Source organism: Sinohyriopsis cumingii, chromosome 1, assembly GCF_028554795.1.
Source record: "Sinohyriopsis cumingii isolate HCF-2022 chromosome 1, ASM2855479v2, whole genome shotgun sequence".
Lineage (NCBI taxonomy): Eukaryota > Metazoa > Mollusca > Bivalvia > Unionida > Unionidae > Sinohyriopsis > Sinohyriopsis cumingii.
This window is the reverse complement of record NC_142961.1, coordinates 53,009,213-53,029,324: the sequence shown is the minus strand read 5'-3', so window position 1 is coordinate 53,029,324 and position 20,112 is coordinate 53,009,213. Positions and strand designations below refer to the sequence as shown.

The window sequence follows — 20,112 nt, the reverse complement described above, 5'->3', positions numbered from 1 at the left end:
ACAGAATCATCATACAGACCTTCAATGCCCAAGCTTTACCTAGCATATCGTCACTTTATACAGACTTTCAATGCCCAAGTTTTACCTAGCATATCGTCACTTTATACAGACCTTCAATGCCCAAGTTTTACTTAGCATATCGTCACTTTATACAGACTTTCAATGCACAAGTTTCTTGCCTGGTGAGAACTATTACACCACCATCATAATCATATTGCTTACATGAGTGTGTATTCAACAGTCAACTTTGAATATTATGTTTTTATCACAGATTACTTCAGATAAAACATTTTAAGGTCTTTATTGTACTGAAAATCTAATCTTATTTAATGTATAAACAAAGTAAGTGAATAATTTTAAATCAGTTTGTGACAAGAACATTATTAAGGAGCTCTGCTACCTCTAGACTCCAGTAATTTAGGAATTTTCAGACTTCCCATTTATGTAACAAATTGACAAATAAAGAAACTCTTGCCCACCCTTCCCCTTACCTCCTAATACCACTGCTAGGTGGCACTGTTGTAGACAGTTTTAGCTTCAGCCATACCTCAATAAGGATGCTTACATTTGCAGGAAGATGTAAATGGGTTTAACAGTAATGTGATGGGCTAGTTTTCTCCAAGAAACAATTTATAACAAAATTCGTTTTCTTTTTTCAATACCTTCTCTGAATAAGTAACAGCAGGGGTCAAGCTAGACTTGAATTTTAGGGAGAAATGACTTTCTTTTGGACAGAACAGGGCAAAGTGAGAGCTCAACATGGCCCTCCATTTCCCAGTATTCATATTTGCATTTAACACTGAATTTAAGCAATACTTTATTTTCAAGTAGAAAATTTTCACCAACTGACTTTAAAAGAGAATAATAGAAACTACATTATAACAAAGTTTAACAGAGTAACCAGATTACATTATTGTAAATGCAAGTTAGTAAAAATGCTTAATCAACTACCCTTTTTTACTTCTAAAAGTTCACAATAATGGCACTTGAAGGATTGAAATAAATGCATACGTCTTCAGATCATACTGTTCATCTTAATTTCTTTGCTGCAGATAAAACATTATAACTAATAATATGTGACAAACTAAAATGTATAAAATAACGGACATGGCTGTTTTATAGTCGGTATATGAACTAAACCCTTCTTTCCTACCAAATCAAGACAGACATGTGAGTGCATCTATTTTTCAAAGGTGGGGTTTTCGTAATATAACCCGTCATTTTATTTAGCTTCATTACAACAGTCCATTGATCAGATTTATGGTTTTATGATTTGCCTATGTATTTTGTAATTTTGGCATTGATTAAATATTATTTGCATTGCTGCTTTTTTCTGAATTCTCACAAATACCAGTCAAGTCAGAAAACAACTCTGACCTTACAGCGCTTCTCACGAATTCCAAAACAAAGCATTGTCACATATCTTTTCGACCCACATAATTGCATTTTAAAGCTAAATCTTCAATAACATAATACCTAGCCTTTGCTTTATATGAATTGTATATTACAAACTAATTTTATGTGTGCAAGAGGCAGTAAAAATATCCGGATCACCGATTCTGTTCTTAAAACACAAATTACTACTTATATACTATTGTTCAAGTTTTGAAACACAAGATAGTATGTTTTTATTATCAAAGGATAACATGTGAAAATCAGGCAGTGTTAGTTACTAACTTACTCAAGGAAAGGGTTAATGGTCAATCAGTTATCAAAACACATGCCTGCAAATGTGAATGAGTTTGTCAGTGTAATTGCTATGAACATATCACTTGATCAAGCAGACTGTTCACTCAGGACTTGTGTCACCTGACAGAGGGTAGTACTGGAATCACTTTGCTTTTGGCATTCCTAACCTTCTGAATTATTTTAAGTAGCAGGACTGTTGGGGGATGGGAATGGGTATGCACAGCCACAAAAACCCTCCCAACTGAGAGTATCCATGGCCTATGACTCTGGATCTGGAACTGAGGAGATGAAGGTATGCAATTTGTGAGTCCACCTTGTCATGAACACATCTATCATCTAGAGCACTAAAGTGCCCACATCTGCTGAAAGATTGGTGGTTGGAACATCTGTGTGAAGGGTCAGGCCCTTTCTCAACAATGAGACTGATTAAACCTGTCTGAAATATGAAAAAAATCTGATCCATTATCATCATCTATGCACACCAGCCAAGAAATTCCCAAAACAGAATGCATAAGTCTGGTATTTCATCACATGCTATGATCACAGAATTGTGTCATAAACAGGACTACTTTTATATATTACTGGTACTTTCAGAAATGAAAACTTGTTTACTATGGCCTTCATTTTTAGATTGTTGATGGGGATAGGTAAATCTTCAGGCTCCCATTTGTCCTAACCATGGTGAAGCTGGGCAAGAGATGGGCACCTGCTGGCATCAATGCACATCATAAATTCCAGCTGTGTTTTTTCCAGAGGAATTCCTGCCTTGTTCCTTTGTGTAGTAACTTAATTCTGTGCAAATTCAATTCAAAAAAAAAAGGTAATAGTGGTACAACAAAATCAGAAAACAACAAATAATCAACATATTTATGGATTAGTGGTCTACAAAAAGTTTGAGCATGTTTAAAATTCCATCAGAAAAAGATGAATGGGCAACAGATCTGTATCCACATGGTCCATTCAACTTAAGTCTCCAGCCCAAGCATTGGCAAATGATGGTCTTGACTATTTGGATAATGCATGCATAATATATAACACAATATTAGCATATTACTTGAACAGAAAAGCTAATGTGTCTTGATATAAGATGATTGTCATGCACCTATAACAGCTGGTACAATGACCAATGTACTATGCTGACTGTATTTACTGTATACCTCTAGAGAATAAACATTAACTGAAATGAAATAACAGAAGTAGTTTTCTGATGTATATAGTCTTAATGACCTATTTCTTATATGTATAGACATGCTGTCCTATTTCTTACATTTATGGATATGCTGTCCTGTTTCATACATTTATGAATATGCTGTCCTGTTTTTTATGTATATGGATATACTATCCTATTTTTTATGTGTATGGATATGCTGTCCTATTTCTTATGTGTATTGATAAGCTGTTCTATTTCTTATGTGTATGAATATGCTGTTCTATTTCTTGTGTGTATGGATATGCTGTTCTATTTCTTATGTGTATGAATATGCTGTTCTATTTCTTGTGTGTATTGATATGCTGTTCTATTTCTTATGTGTATGAATATGCTGTCCTATTTCTTGTGTGTATGAATATGCTGTTCTATTTCTTGTGTGTACTGATATGCTGTTCTATTTCTTGTGTGTACTGATATGCTGTTCTATTTCTTATGTGTATGAATATGCTGTTCTATTTCTTGTGTGTATTGATAAGCTGTTCTATTTCTTATGTGTATGAATATACTGTTCTATTTCTTGTGTGTATGGATATGCTGTTCTATTTCTTATGTGTATGAATATGCTGTTTTATTTCTTGTGTGTATTGATATGCTGTTCTATTTCTTATGTGTATGAATATACTGTTCTATTTCTTGTGTGTATGGATATGCTGTTCTATTTCTTATGTGTATGAATATGCTGTTTTATTTCTTGTGTGTATTGATATGCTGTTCTATTTCTTATGTGTATGAATATGCTGTTCTATTTCTTGTGTGTATTGTGTGTACTGATATGCTGTTCTATTTCTTGTGTATTGATATGCTGTTCTATTTCTTATGTGTATGAATATGCTGTTATATTTCTTGTGTGTATTTATAAGCTGTTCTATTTATTATGTGTATGAATATGCTGTTCTATTTCTTATGTGTATGAATATGCTGTTCTATCTCGTGTGTATTGATATGCTGTTCTATTTCTTATGTGTATGAATATGCTGTTCTATTTCTTATGTGTATGAATATGCTGTTCTATTTATTTTGTGTATTGATATGCTGTTCTATTTATTTTGTGTATGAATATGCTGTTCTATTTCTTGTGTGTATGAATATGCTGTTCTATTTCTTGTGTGTATTGATATGCTGTTCTATTTCTTGTGTGTAATGATATGCTGTTCTATTTCTTATGTGTATGAATATGCTGTTCTATTTCTTGTGTGTATGAATATGCTGTTATATTTCTTGTGTGTATGGATATTCTCTGCCATTTGATTATCCAATTATTAGATGCCATTTTGTGTTCACTTTCCGGTATGTTGTTCTTACACTCGAAAAATGCACTTCCAGCTGCATGATTTCTTTCAGATCATTTGTCCCTCAGCAAATCTTTGATAACTGAATTCAGTCAAAAAACACTTGGAGCTAAATCACTGCTGTATGGAGGATGAAGCAAAGTTCTCATGCTATGCTCCCTGAGAAAGTATGTAACAATGGTGTTACATTGCAATGGTCTAGATGGATACCCTACATACTCATAGCTGGGTAGTCTTCCACAACTTTTTGCAATACTTTGGAAGTATAAAAATGTCAAGTGACATTGGTTAAGTCAGGTACAGGTACCTGGGCAACCAGATGTTTAAATAAAAATCAATGCATATAAAACTCACCTGACAGTCTAACTGTCAAGAGAATTGTGGTGTCTACTCGTTTCTCCTGTCCAAACATTATTATTTTCTCTTGAGTTCAGTTCAAAAAGTAAATTAATCTTTCATCACCTGTAACAATCTTATTAAAATGCCTCTGGTCACTCTTTTCATATTTAGTGGGTAGTTCTTTGCTGATTACAACCCAAGTCTGTTTTTGACCAGCCATCAATAAATGTGGGACCCATGTTGCACAAGATTTTCTGGACTTCAACTTAATATTCTGATGTATTAATGCCCATGATAACAACAATGCCTTCCACTGTGTATTGAGCATTGCCACATTCAAAACAACCACTTCCCACTTACCAATCGCAGACAAAAGTCTTCCAGAATGTGGATCATCTTCCAAGAATTCATGACTATTTTGAAAAGGACAGAAACAACTCACAATTGCATGACAGAGAATTACATTCACAAACTTTAAGCAAGTTTGCCTTGCTATCAGTAGAAGAGTACCCTAAGAAGGCCCAGATTTTACAGTAGCGTAGCAGATGTCCAGCATGCTGCACTTTGATAGAGATCTGACCATTAAAGCAAGGCCTGCAGAGATTGCTCTCATTTCATGAGCAGAGATCTTCATGAGACGACTCTATTCTAGTGATATATCAGTGTATTATGTGCATATTACCCACTTCAACCATGATGAGAGGGCTTGAGGGCTTATGTCCTCTTTCACAGGACTGACTGGGAGAAAGAGACATTGCTGAGTTCCACAAGCTGGCTCAGTCAGCTTTAGATGAAGTCTGAGCACATGTATCAGGTCCTGTTTGAAAAACTCTTGGGTCATGTTAACATAGGAGAGAGGCTGGATGATGACTTTTAGATTGCCCACCACATGCAACCAATTTCTGGCAATGAAAACGGGTTGCATCATTAGGACCACCAAATCAACTGATAGAAACTGAAGATAGGCTGGGTCAACAGAGAGGAAATGTAGTTCAACGACTAAACCGAATTGAACACTATCAGGAAACAAGTTTTGCATGAAACAAGCTTGAACAGAATCCTGGCTAAAGGGTTGAATTTGTTGGAATTCAGCTATGTCAGAACCCAGGAAAGACTCCCATTAGGAAAACAATGTGAGTGTAGCAATGTGAGTGATTTGGCCTATACAAGTCATGGTTGGAAAATAAAGTCATTGAGGTCTTTGTTAAAGCTAAGATCATCCCTACCATGATGACATAACATGCACTTAATAGTAATTGGACCCAACATTTTCTCCTCGAACAAGCAAAGAAAAATGTCAGCTACTTGCAGGACAGGCACTCAGAGGGAAGATGTTTTGTTTTACTTTGCACCATTCTTTCAAAACATACCACTTCACTTCATAAGCCATTAAAGTGGAGGGCTTTCTAGCTTGTGCAATTCTTTCCAATGATTGAAGGGTTGAATTGTTTCTGCAGCAAGGGTCTCCAGACATAAGCTAAGCATGAAGGCAAGGATGGAACATGTGGGGAAGAGGCTGTTTGGGAAGATTCAGCCTGGCCAGAATCTTCCCTGAGTGGATCTATCACTTAATCAAGAAGATCACTGATCCAGGATTTGTCCCGGGGGAAAGGGCAATCATAATCATTTTGCACTCTTGACCCCTAAATTCTTGGAACTAAGATGCTTGAGAGCAGGCAAAGGGCCACAGACCCTCCCAACTGTGTGAACAAGCACTTACAGACCAAGTCTCGGGATCCAATACTGGGAAAACAAAGGTGATTCCACCTGGTTGTAAAAAGATCAATCATCAGATGCACTCATTACCAGCAAATCTGATGAAAGATCAACAGATGGAAGGACCACTTTGGAGAATCTGGTCCCTCCTTGACTGAGAATCAGCCAAGACACTGAGTCTGATGGAAATGTGTCTCATCTGGATGTCAAAGATGCACTGTGAACAGCAATGAACAGAATGGCCAGACCAAATGGTAGTGTAGAGGCGATTAGGTACTGCCCTGTTTGAGGAGGTATGTGACCACCACTGAGCTGTCTAACACAATGAGCTCCATTTTGTTCTGAAGATGGTCACCCCAAAACTGAAAGGCTTTGATAACAGCTTTCATCTCCAATAGATTAATGTTGAGATCCATGTCCTCTGGAACCCACTGGTTGTTGATAATATCCATTAACAGATGGGTTGCTCAACAACAGGTGTTTGCATTTGCACACACAGTCATACCTGGGTGTGGCTGTTTGAGAGGTATTCCTGTTGAGAGCAAGGTCATCTGTAAAGGGCACATGTGGAGGCAACCAAGTGGGATAAGATTCGCTGTTGTAAGAACAATCCAAGGTGTTGCTGAAACTCCCCGGTTGTGATCCATTTTGTGACAGAAATGGATTCTGCAAGGATAAGGATTAAGACCACCCGAAGGTAGGGAAGATGTACCAGGTCGTGGTGGGTGAGAAAATCAATACCCAGATTGATGAACTGATGGGATGGACAAAAACAGGAATTATGGACAAAGATTGGAATTCCCAACTGATCAGAAAACCTAAATTATTTAAAAGGATAATGAGATCATTCTCTCCTATGGCTAGTAATGGAAGCAATCATGTTTCTGGAGGACCTCATCCAAATAAATCGGCAGGAAATAGTTAAGTCACAGAAGAGGGATACGATACAGTGGAGTAGCTTCATAATGACCCAAGGACATATGTTCAAGCTTTGTGAACGTGTAAAACTAATAACAATTTCCTCGGTATGCAAACCACAGGAACTTTCACAAAAGGACAGTTACCTGTGGGCAGCCGGGGACACCAGACAACGGTGAGAGCTGATGTGTGGGGGAACAGAAATGTTGTTTCCTATCTCCTTCAAAAAACTGTCTGAAACTGATCAGCAGATTGTCTTCATCCATAGGATTGGGATCGCAGCTAGCATATAAGCTGAGCAGCAAACAATCCCATATCTCCTTGTCTCCAGTCATCATCTCATTGAGGATGAATTGGAGATTGAATTGGAGATGATGTATAATGCGACTGTTGAGATGGAAGGGCAGTTATTGGGTTGCCTGCCTCCACAATTCCTCTATCTTACCACCAAACAGTGGATAAGATCAAAAGGGAGGTACACACAGTATCAGGTCATGATGTGTATAGCAGATAATGACGGCAATCACAAGAGATGACAAATCCAACAAGGAAGACATGGCCACTATATAGTGAATGAGTTTAGAAGTGGTATGCAGATTGTAATTATCCTCTGTATAGAAGCAGGTGAAGTCAGACTGAACAGATCATGGTTCTTGTCTAACACTGGGATATTTGTGACGAAGGCATCAGAATGGGTCTTATAATGCTTGAATATATGGGGAAGGGGTAATATGCCACCTGGGGTACCTAGAATTGGGTGGAAACTCCCCCAAAATATCAAAATTCTCCAGATGGTACAGCATCACGAATAGAAGCTGACAAAAAACATCAGTACTCTCCGTCCTTTGATTCCCTATGTCACTCAAAGTTTCTTGCAGTGTTCCTAACTGTCAACCATGTATTCTCCGACCAAATGGCATACATGTTGCATGTAGCCAACTATGTCCATTCTGTATATGCAAGACACAAGTTTTGAGATTTCTTGCTGCCTTGCATTCTTATATTTTGTGACCTCAGTGGTCATAGCTGATTATGAAATGACAAAGTAAAAAAAAGAAAGAAAAAAAATGCACTTCACTGCATCAAAAACCTCAGACAACCACTATACCAGGAGTAATAAATAAACAGTGTGTGTGAGCACAAACTTCAACATATTCTAATACAAAGCAGCCATGTGAAGCCATGCAGTCAGAGAATGCAGAAACTCCATATAAGTGAAACAAAATTCACATAATTACGATCAAAATTTTAAAAAAAAGTATACCACCTGAAGAATAATCTTTTATCAACAGGCTCTAATGTCTCTCACAGGATGTCAGATATAATGTAAGCTTAATCACCCCACTTCAATTACAGTTTTTGATTACAACTTATACAACAATTAACATTAACAAAGCAAATTTATCTATTATAAGGAAATGATTATACAAATTTTTTTTTGGGGGGGCGGCAATTTTCTTTTGAGCCAAGATATTTACTTTCATCTCAAGCTTAAAAAAAATTTTCATTAACGTAACTGATATAATGCGGTTATTTTGCTTTAAATCAGAGCAAGGTAATATTTCACCTATTGAGAGATGGAAATTTAAAAAAAGAACTGCCAGGCTCCTGCCCCAGAACATTAAATTGTTGGTTCCACCCTGGTACATCTTATGTTATGTTGAGAAATACAATGGTAAACCAGAGTACAAAATGTTCTCTGGTACCCAGCTCTAGTATAAAATAAATGAGTAAATGTAAGCAAAAAGAATCATGCAAAATACCACTATATCTTGTGCCTGGAAGCCATGTTAAAAGATACCACTTTAAAAAAAAACTTCAACTCAAATCTTAACAATATTGCATCAGCAAGGATACATTATCCAATTCAGCACACTATGTCTCTGTATCTGTGAAAGCCAGTGAGATGAAACCAAACTTTTCCTAATTAGCCTGTATAATACTAACCTCTGTAGCAGCTATGCTCCTGATTTTCCTGGGTAATCTTTTGATACTGTGGCTGGTAGCTCTCCTGCGCATGTGCCGAGGCAGTTTCTGAGACACCTTCTTACCACCACCTGTCTTTTGAACATCACGGATCAGAGCATCAATCTCAGCAGCGTGAGACTCTGCATATCGCAGTACTAGTATATCTGGTTAAATATTTAAAACATAAAATTGTTATTACTGATATAAAATTATTCTACAGAACATTGTCTTGTATGCACAGTGATAACAGTTTAGGCTCTTACAAAATAAGAAAAAACTGATGGCAACAAGCTTTGTAAAATTTAAGAAATAATTTTTTTCCTTACAAAAACAACGTAAAAATAAGAAAAAGAACTTAACAGTTCTACGAATCCAAAAAAATTCCAAGAATAATCCAAGAATTAAAAAATATTAATCCTAGTAATAAAAAGTCCTAATGAAACCGAGCTTGAATCCCGATGAAATCCAAAATGGAAGGCAATGACATTTGCAGTGGTCAGTATCATACTGTTGTGTCAACAGTTCTCTGTTGAATCACAGAAAATAATATTCCAAGGTTTGAATTCTGTGTAAATTTCGATAACTGTCTTTGTCCAAGAATTAATTTAGAGCAAAAGTATTTCCAAGAAAAACAAATTTATAATCCAAATAAATTTAATTAAACAAAATAATTAACCAAAACTGGTCACAACAGAAAACACTTGAACTTCTTAAGTGTTAAGACACTAATGACTATTCTTTCTCAAAACATCAATAATAATTCTAGCTACAACGTAAACACAGATGCCTGGATGTGGGTCAGTCCTCTGGAAAAACCTAAATGATACATGTCATTTGACACACAGGCTACACGGGAATATGCATCTGCTATTAAATTATCTTTTCCCTTGATGTGCCAGATGTCAATATTATATTTCTGTTACAACAAACTCCACCTTAGTAGTCTTTTGCTTTTATTTTTCATCTTGTCGATGAAAGTAAGGGTTTGTGATCACTAAACACAATATTCAAAAGAGGAGCTGAACTAATGTAAACTTCAAAATGTTCTAATGCCAATATTAAAGCCAAACACTCCTTCTCGATTGTTGAATAATTTCTTTGGTGCTTATTTAATTTCTTAGAAAACAGCACCCTGGATGATCAACACTATTTTTATCTTCTTGAATCAATATGGCTCCAACCCCAACATCACTTGCATCAACAGACAGTATAAATGACTGACTGAAATTTGGAGCTGTAAGAACTGGCACGCTTTTAAGTATGGCTCTAAACTTATCAAAAACCACCTGAAATTTTTCAGTTCAAAAAAACTTGTTTTTCTTCATTAATAAATTTGTCAGGGGTTCAGCAATTATGGAAAAATTGGAACAAAATTTCCGATAGTATCCAGCCATACACAAAACTGTATCAGTTGCTTTTTACAAACAGCAGCAGGGAATTCAGAGATAGCCTTGACCTTATCTTGTTAAATTTAATTTATTTGGTTTACAAGTTTGTTTTTTCTGGAAATACTTGTGCTCTAAATTAATTCTAAAATTTTACAAAGCTTGTTGTCTTCACTTTTTTCTTGTTACCTTTTGTAAGAGCCTAAACAAGTAACAAAGAAAATTGAGTGCTCGTCCTTTGTATATATGAATTTTGGCTAAAATATTTCAAAAAACTTTTTTTAAAATTTAATTTCCCCCAAATTTTTTGCCATTTTTAAATCCCAAGTTATATTTTACATTTTTTAAAATTATTAGTGAAATCAACAGTTTTTTTTATAATATCAAAAGAATTTTTGGAATTTTACCTAGGAGTGGTTGGAAATTTCGAAAATGGAAGTACAGCTAAAAAAGTTGGAATTTGAGACTAAACTCAGCAAATTAGATGACTTGATTAATGTGCATGGACCTCACACATTATTGAACTCATACTAGATTATGATGATATCAGGTCACATTTCAACTTTGGTCACAACTGGAGCAGAAATATGTTCTCCAGAGTTGTAACAATCACTTGTTGATTGGACACACAATGAACAAACTGATGGAAATTTCATTGTTCATGTAACTGTGTCGACATTTTATTTTTCAATACAACAGTCCACTGTTTTTCAGAGAACCCCCATTTTGTTTGGCATAGCTGCCATAACATGACATGCCGCACTAAAAACACTACTTTGTTACTCCCAAAGCCCCTGATATGCGGTGTGTAAAACATAATTTTCAATAATCTTCAACAAAAAAGATTTAAAACCAGTGTGTCTGTTATGCCTAAGGTCTTTAAACAACAGCCATTATTTATGAGGAATCAAGTGATGAAATCGTTAAATTAATTTTCTCACCCAGACCACATAAATCAATTACTAGAAAATACACAAATGCTTTGTGATTCAATTAAGGAAAAATAAATTTGTTAAAATCTAAAATCAACCAGAAACTATGCCACCTGTTATGTATCATGTGGTTTACTAGAGGCACTAAAAAGTCATTTGTCTTTATCCAAGAGTCAAATTATTATGATTTTAACTTGAATAATCTCAAGAAAAGAAATGAATTTTTTTAAATGCATGATAGTAACTGCAGGTAATAACAATATCCTATGGATGTATGAAATTTAAAAATTAAAAAAAATACACTGCAATGAAAGCAAATCATCATAGGTTTTGCATTCAGCATTTTCTTTACCTCTTGGTGCCTCTGACAAAACACCATCATGATCATCATCTTCAAGTTTTCTTTTTTCTCCTCTGGATTCCATCATTTGTGGATAAAGCAGTTCTATACAATTAAATAATACAATCAGTCAGTTAAGAAAAAATATGAATTAATTATCTTAAAACCAGTATGTAACTGGCAAGGAACAATACAACCAAGAACTACAGTGCATTTCCAGCTACACAATACTTTATCTACTGATAAACAGGGCATTCCTTATCAACCAGGAACAGACAGTTTACCCGTCTGCTTTTGCTCCACACATGGCTACTTTAAATATATATAAAAAAAACTCTATCTCCTTTGGGGGAGGTTCCCCAACCCACCACCCAGACTACTTTGGCAACTCACCCTCCCAATTTAAATTTAAAGGAACTCCCTGGATAAACCCACCCCATTATTTGAGGTTAACTTTGGCAAATATTAAAGATACCATTGTCTGACAAGAGACCTATCTTGACCTGTCCAGATTGAATCTGCATAAATGAAGTCTTGACCTGTCTAGATATTATCTGCATGATAGGTCAGTCCCAACTGTATCTACATAATGGGCCAGTCTTGATCTGTCCAGATTGAATCTGCTGAGAATTTGCAGATATCAGTCTGAGAAATAAAGCATCAAAAACAATGTCCACTTGATTTCATTTACATCAATCTGTTACATTTTTCATCTCATCCCTTGATAAAGTTAATTATTTTATAAACTCTTAACTCATTAACCCCTAGAGATTGTTGTCATTTTTGCCTGAAATGGGAGTAGGAAACACATTTTGGGGGTTACTTCCAAATACATCTGCTTCCAAGAGATTTTCATTGAGGGACAGTCTACAGATACTGTAAACAAGTGAGAAAGTGGCAGGTGTTCTTTACATTTGCAACATGCACAATGGAAAGAATGTTGTTATACCTTACATTACTTTCATGTACTGTGGCTGAAATTTCTTTGGATACTGAACTTGTGGAAATTTTAAATGATCTCAGCACACAGCTAAATATATGACTGCTCCCTTGTGGTAAACAAAAATCAGCCTGAATTAGTTTAAACTATGCTATCTTTAGCAGATATTAAAATGGGAAAAAGACTAGACAATACTAGCTTCTGAAAGTGCAATGAATGAATTACCAAATATTTAAAAAGTTTAAAAGGTTATCGGATTTTTTAAAAAATACCATTTACCTCTCAAGTCCAAGAAGTGAAATTGACCAAGCAGAGCAGTTTTTGGAGAGGTGCACATCTAAAGTAAGATGAAGTTGTATACTCTATAACCCATATTACATCTATCAATCATACACCAAAATAAAAGGAATTAAATATTCTTTGAACAATACCTAAGATATAAAAGGTCTTTTTAAAAAGCCAGTATAACCAGTGAGGAAACCCAAGGAAATTCTTTTCTTTAAAAATCTAACCCTGTGCAAAATGCAAAACTGTGGAGCGCCACATTAGCCAGATGCTAGTTGTGTTAGAAACCTTGATTTTCATTGGCTATTTCGCTCGTGTACGTGCAAGGAGAGTAAAAGTTACAGTTCTTAATAATGGGCGAATTTTTTGTGTAAAAAAAATCAGGTCTCAAAAAATTTGTTTTTCCCTTTGTTGTTTGTAACACGAGTAGAAAGTCCAGAATATTTGGTATCATTGTAGAGCTACATCTATCTGCTTTTCTGTTATACCATCCACTTTGGTGTATCTTAAATGACACTCATGCTACAGAGCTTGGAAGTAAGATGCAACCTCATGAAACATAAACGTGGCACATGGGGTTAATGAATTAAATTCATTAATTTTACTATTACATGTTTGAATATCAATATCAATTTTCTATTCTCAGTCAAATGAAGTTGCATTTGGCTGAAAAATGCATTTAACATTTAAGAAGTCGACTAATGGACATTTTTTTGTAGTAACATTTAGAAAGGCTACTATTGGTCATATAACACATGTGATAACATTTAGGAAGTCTACTACTGGGCATATTACACATGTGATAACATTTAGGAAGTCTACTAATGGGCATATTTCACATGTAATAACATTTATGTAGTCTACTATTGGGCATATTACACATGTGATAACATTCAGAAAGGCTACTAGTGGTCATATAACACGTGATAACATTTAGGAAGTCTACTACTGGGCATATTACACATGTAATAACATTTATGTAGTCTACTACTGGACATTTTAAGTAGTTTCTGCCAATATTTATAATCAATTTTACTATGTACACCGATTTGTGAAATCTTGTGTAATAAAATATTAGTAGATATTTCATACCTTATTTATATAACCTATATGTTTCCATACTTTGCTGCTGTCTTCTTTAGCAGATCACCTTTTTTGCAGATCCTTGTGCATTATTTGTCTCATATTCTATTCAGACCATTCAAATTTCTAGGCTTTCTCTTACAAAGTGAACTTTGCAAACTCCACTTTCATGAATGAACTATGGTGATTAAAGCCCTTATTCTGCCTTTTATCATAAATTTCACCATTCTTCCAATCTAAGTTTGGAAGTAAGGAAACGATTTGTTAAAAAACTATCTGACATAAACATTTCTTTGAAATAATCAAGAAGTTAGGTTTAAACGATGTTCAATTATTCAGTTTAAAATTAAAAGGTGCCACACCTTAATTCAGTAAACAAAGTCACTCATAATTTCATTCTTGTTTTGGAGTGCTCCAGAAGTAGTGATGTGACACATTCAAACTTGGTAAGTGACTAATGACAACAACATTCGCATACGATATGCAAACTGCAGGAATTTCCACAAAAGGAAAGTTGCATGTGGGCAGCTAGGGACACCAGTCAACGGTAAGGGCTGATGCCTGGGGGTACAGAAAAGCTGTTTCCTATCTGCTTCATAAAATTACTTCCAAGACTGATTAGCAGATTGTCTTCATGCATAGGGATGGAATTGCAGCTAGCTAGCACAAACGGATCCAGGAGGGAATGAACAGACCCAAGCCCACTTTTTTTAAAAGCGGATGTAAGAATAAAAAGCGTGCATTAAAAGTAAGACTCGGGTAAATATTGGTGGTCAGCTGGTGCAGCAGAATACTTTGAAGTGTGAACTTGGGCTGAAGACAATCCAACACAGCATGGTGTTGACTTCCTATGTTTACAGTGGTGATGTCATCAAATCTTGTGTTCCAATGTTTCATTGAAATCGGTTGCCTCACAGATGTCACTGATCAATGTTGTATTAATCTGCACACATGCAAAATGGCAGGGTTTCTCAGTTCCAGGGAGAAATATGATGAAACGTCAATGTTATCAAGTTTTAATGTATCCAATGATGTTAAGGATCAATATCTTCAAGATTCAGTATCATTCAGATGAATTGGCACTTTCTGCATGTAATAGCAGTATTAAAGCTTTAAAGAGATTCACACAACAACAGATTTTTTGGCTAATTTACAAACTAAAAACTGTTTTTAAATGGTAAAATGCTGACAGATATAACTATTACACATACTGTTCTTTACATTAGTACCAGAATGATAGAATAAACAGAACATAACTGAATAACAGGAAGATACATTAAGAGATTTAGTTTGTTTGTATAAAATTACTACAATTTTTATTATTACATGTCAACTATGAGTCTATTAATAATAAACAAAGGTACTTTAGGCAAACGTTTTATGCATAGTTCATTGACATAAATCAAAGATTGAGTATAAATAACTTTTCATCTATCATTTCACTGTATACTTCTACTGTACTATTAAAGACTACTACTGTACTATTAAAGATAAAATATCTTGTATGTTAAACAATAAGTCACAAATGTTATTTATTGATATTACTAAATCTAAATGAGCACTTCATATACTGTCTATAATTAAAAGTATAATGGTCTGAAACATCCCATATACATGGAACGAACCATCCCAGTACACATTGTGGGCTGAAACATCCCAATCAAATTGTCCTGGGCTAAACTAGTTTTTGGTGGTGCATAGACACACTGAGACACAATGAAACACACTTAAATTATACTTGGTTGTATGTATTTATATATGTATAGTATGTACACTGCATTAATGATATACAACAAGATGTATACATTTTTCATTAAATGGAAATGAGGCTTGCAGAGTTTCCTTTTAATGAAAATATTATACAAGTGGTATATCATATGATAGGAGCCTACATAAATAAATAACAATTGTTTATAACCATGTATAAATTTAAATTATTACTTGACCTTAATTTGCTTCCATAGTGGCTGCCAATGTAAACTTAATTCCCAACATGAATTAACACAAACCAGAGAAGTAGCAGAGTATGAAACATATATCAGATAAAAATGACAAAAACTCGGAATTTTGAATCATACTATAACAAAAGAATGTTCAACTGTACTTCCAATTTAGGTAACCAATATACAATTTGTAAACATTTACAAAGAGTAAAAACTGTTTTTCAGTTATAAAATGTATGAAATCTGCCCAGAATAAAAAAAGATAACAAGCAAATTAAAAGCAATCATAATTGTCCACTGTAATCGTGATCATGGTTTCCAAATAAAGTGTAATCTTAATCATAATCATAATTATTACAACTCTATGGTCTTAAAATAAGCAATAGAAAAGAGTGAGAAGAAAAGGTTTTGTAAAATTCAACAAATAGTTTATTTCCCTACAACAGAAACTGAAAAATGTAAAAAGAACCTAAGTTATTGAGAATCCCAAAAAGTACTAGATTTAATGACACAAGTCCTAAAGAGTAAAGTTCTGAATAAACTTTAATGAAAATCCAGAATAAATCCAATGCTGGAAGTGTTTAAATGTCTGTGGTGGCCCATGTTGTGGTGATGTACCAAAATTATTTCGCTGAATCACACTAAAACAATATAAGAATATATCCTTATTTGAACTATAAATTCAAGTCTGCATTTTCAAGATTGTTGTTTTTGAGCACCTTGAATTTTCTGAGAAGAATCACCTGAATTAAATAATTTGAATAAATAAATTTCAGCCCAAATGAAAAATAGACACAAAAAATCAAACTAATTCTGCTCAGATCTTAAAGCACAAATATATCATTTCAAGAAAAGCAAGATTATAACGTCCTCTACTTGACATAGGTCACAATTAGCACTTTCCAAGAAAAGACTATTACCTAATGGAAAATAAATCTAGAAAGTTCTACATGTTTATTAGATAAAATCTAATAATTAGAAAGTCTATTATTATACAGAACATAGTGAACCTAATATCCTTGACTCCGGCATAATAATCCTAATAGTCAACTCATACTCATAGGGAGAAATTAGTTATGTATTAGTTGTTAACAGAATTTTTTAAAAATCAATGATTCAGGTCAGGTAGAAAATAAACTTGATTTTGGACAAGGTCAAGTCCAAAATACAATTATCCATAGCACATAATGAAAAAATATTCCAATAAAACAAACAAACAAGGCAAACTAAATATACATAACAGCTCGTTAGATAAAGAATACAAAAGACTTGTGCAATAAAGTTTTCTTTTCACTAATAGTCCAATGCACATGTGATAAAAATATACATAAGATAATATCTTATGAATGACACAAAGTACATGTGAAACAATATATTACTATATAGGTGAAAGTGCATCTATGAAACTCTTTTCCATTAATGTACCTGATGACAATATTGTTTTCCTGCAACATCAAACTCCACCATAATAATCTGTGATTTTTGTTTTTCATCTTGCCAATAAAAGTAAGAAGGTTGTAATCAATAAACACAATAATCAGAAAAAGGGCTGACCTAATATGCACTTCAAACTACTGCAAAGCCAATATCAAAGCCAAACATTCCGTCTCGATTGTGGAATAATTTCAAACTATAACAAAGCCAATACTGCAAAGCCAAACATTCCTTCTCGAATGTAGAATAATCTCTGGTGATTGTTTAATTTCTTTGAAAAAATAGTACACTGGATGATCCACACCAATTAATCAATCCTCTCTGCACCGTCTGGTGCTTGAGGCAACAGCAAGGGAGCACCATTTTGGTCTGTTGGCTGCTGTTATGGGGGCGGTCTGCAGGGTGAGGCATCTGGTCTTGACTTCTCGCTCCACGGTTCGGTGCCAGGTCTCTTTGGGTCTACCATGGTTCCTTTTCCCCTGTGGAGTCCATCTCAGTGCCACCCTTGGTAGTGAGTCGGGGGCATTCTGCCGACGTGGCCGAGCCATCTCCATCGACGAGTTGCAATGGTCTCAGCGATGGTGCTTGCGCCCGCTCTATGCCGGAGTTCCTCGTTCGAGATCATGTTTGGCCAGAAGATCCTCATGATCCGTCACAGGCACTTGGTCTGGAAGACTTCGAGCTTGCGTTCTATGTTAGCAGTGGTCTTCCAACACTCTGACCCATACAAAAGAATGCTCAGCACGTTGCTCTTGGAGGTACGGATCTTCGTGTGGGCGCTGAGGTTTGTTGTCCTCCAGATGGGCTTCAGCATTGTGAAGGCCTGGTTGGCCTTGCTTATTCTTGTGGTGACTTCCCTTGTGCAATCTCCATCCGTGGCGACCTTGCTGCCCAGGTATGTGAATTCGTCTACTTCTTGCAAAGGCTGGTCATTGATGGTGATTGGGTCGCCCACTCTAGTGTTCTTCCTCAAGACTTGTGTCTTCCCCATGTTGACTCGAAGCTGGTACAGACAGCAAGCACCATAGGTCTTCGATCCACACCAGTGGTTCCCAAACTCTTTCGGGTCACTGCCTCCTTGGTTATCCTCAGCACCCACACACCCACCTTACCCCATAAAAAGCATTATTCAGCATTAGCACACCCCTTGGTAATCCCAGGTGGTACCGCCCACTTTGGAAAACACTGATCTACACCACTGTTGTCTTCTTGAATCAATACTGCTCCAACCCCAACATCACTTGCAGCAACAGACAATTTAAATGATTTACTGAAATTTGGAGCTGAAAGAATTGGTGCAATCTTAAGAATGGTCTTTAACTTATCAAAAGCCTCCTGATATTTTTCAGACCAATGAAACTTTGTTTTCTTACTCAATAAATTTGTCAGAGGTTCAGCAATTATATGAAAATTGGAACAAAATTTCCTATAGTATCCAGCCATACCAAAAAATTGCATCAACTGCTTTTTACTGACAGGCATAGGGAATTCAGAGATAGCCTTGACCATAGCATCTATAGGTTTAACTTGTCCATGTTGCACAATATGTCCTAGAAATGTAACACAAGCACAGCAAAACTCATCTTTGGATAAATTGTTTAATTCCAGTGAGTCTGCCCAAGAATTTCTGAATTATCTCAAAGTGATCTTTCCAAGTGTCACTGTAGATGATGACATCATCAATGTAAGCGTCACATTTATCTAGACCAGATGTAATCATGTTCATTACACATTAAAAGTACCAGGCAAACCTTTCATCCCAAATGGAATCACTTTATAATGACAAAAACATCTGGAGCTATGAATGCCAAAATTTCTTTTTCCCTTTCTGTCAGTGGAATTTGCCAGAATCCAATTTATCAATGCAGTCAAAAAATAATTCTTGGCAATGAAATGAACCTGTTTTGGTCACATGTTTACCTTGCTATAGTCAGTGCACAAGTGGAAAGTATTATCTGGTTTCAGTACAAGAATAAATGGTGAACTCCAGTCACTTTTTATTGGCTCAATGAAATCATTATCCAGCATATACTGAATTTCTTATTTTTCAAGCATTCCTGTTTGAGAGGGTTCATCCTGTATGGATGCTTTTCACAGGTGTGGAATCTACATCATTGAAGATTTTATTTGTTCATGTAGGAACCTCTGAAAACAAGTAATCATTGTTTTCATTCATTCTTTACTAGTTGCTGCAGATCTGAAAGTTTCTGGTCCAGATTATTCATAATTTCTGAATTCCAAAGGTTTGATCACTGCAGAACATTTCCTCATGCAACTTCCTGAGGATTCAAGATGTGGCATTTTCAATGGACCAATCTCTGTTCATACTCACCTTACCGTTTTCAAAAATGGACCCTTTTGTGCTCAGGTCAACATTTCATTCTCTGTGAATTTGCAGTTGTGCCCTGTGTCCTATATGAAGCAGTATTTGAGTCAGCAATGGCATAATGTTTTGGCTGGAGGTCATGGTACAAATGCTCCTTTATTTGTGGATTATTAGGGAACTTTTTCTCTCTTATTTGAAGCTCCTGTTGGCGTGCCTGGGCTAAGATGAGCAAAGCTTTTCTGGTCGTATTGCAACAGCCATAACTGCAGCTGTAGATGGTATAGAGGACCATTTAATTAAGACTTTAGGACGATG

At 35.4% G+C, this 20,112-nt stretch overlaps 1 protein-coding gene across 2 annotated transcripts in view; it reads right to left on the bottom strand.

Moving 5' to 3' along the window:
* Positions 1–20,112, bottom strand: part of LOC149806879 (ribonucleases P/MRP protein subunit POP1-like) — a 66,671-nt gene that overhangs the window by 36,148 nt on the left and 10,411 nt on the right. For both annotated transcript variants that reach the window (XM_089959033.1, XM_089959025.1), the window contains exons 2-3: positions 11,799–11,891; positions 9,109–9,293 (exon numbers count right to left, since the gene is read on the bottom strand). In XM_089959033.1, the coding sequence (XP_089815159.1) occupies positions 9,109–9,293; positions 11,799–11,874 (261 nt within the window). In that variant the 5' untranslated portion in view covers positions 11,875–11,891. The remainder of the gene's footprint in view (positions 1–9,108; positions 9,294–11,798; positions 11,892–20,112) is intronic.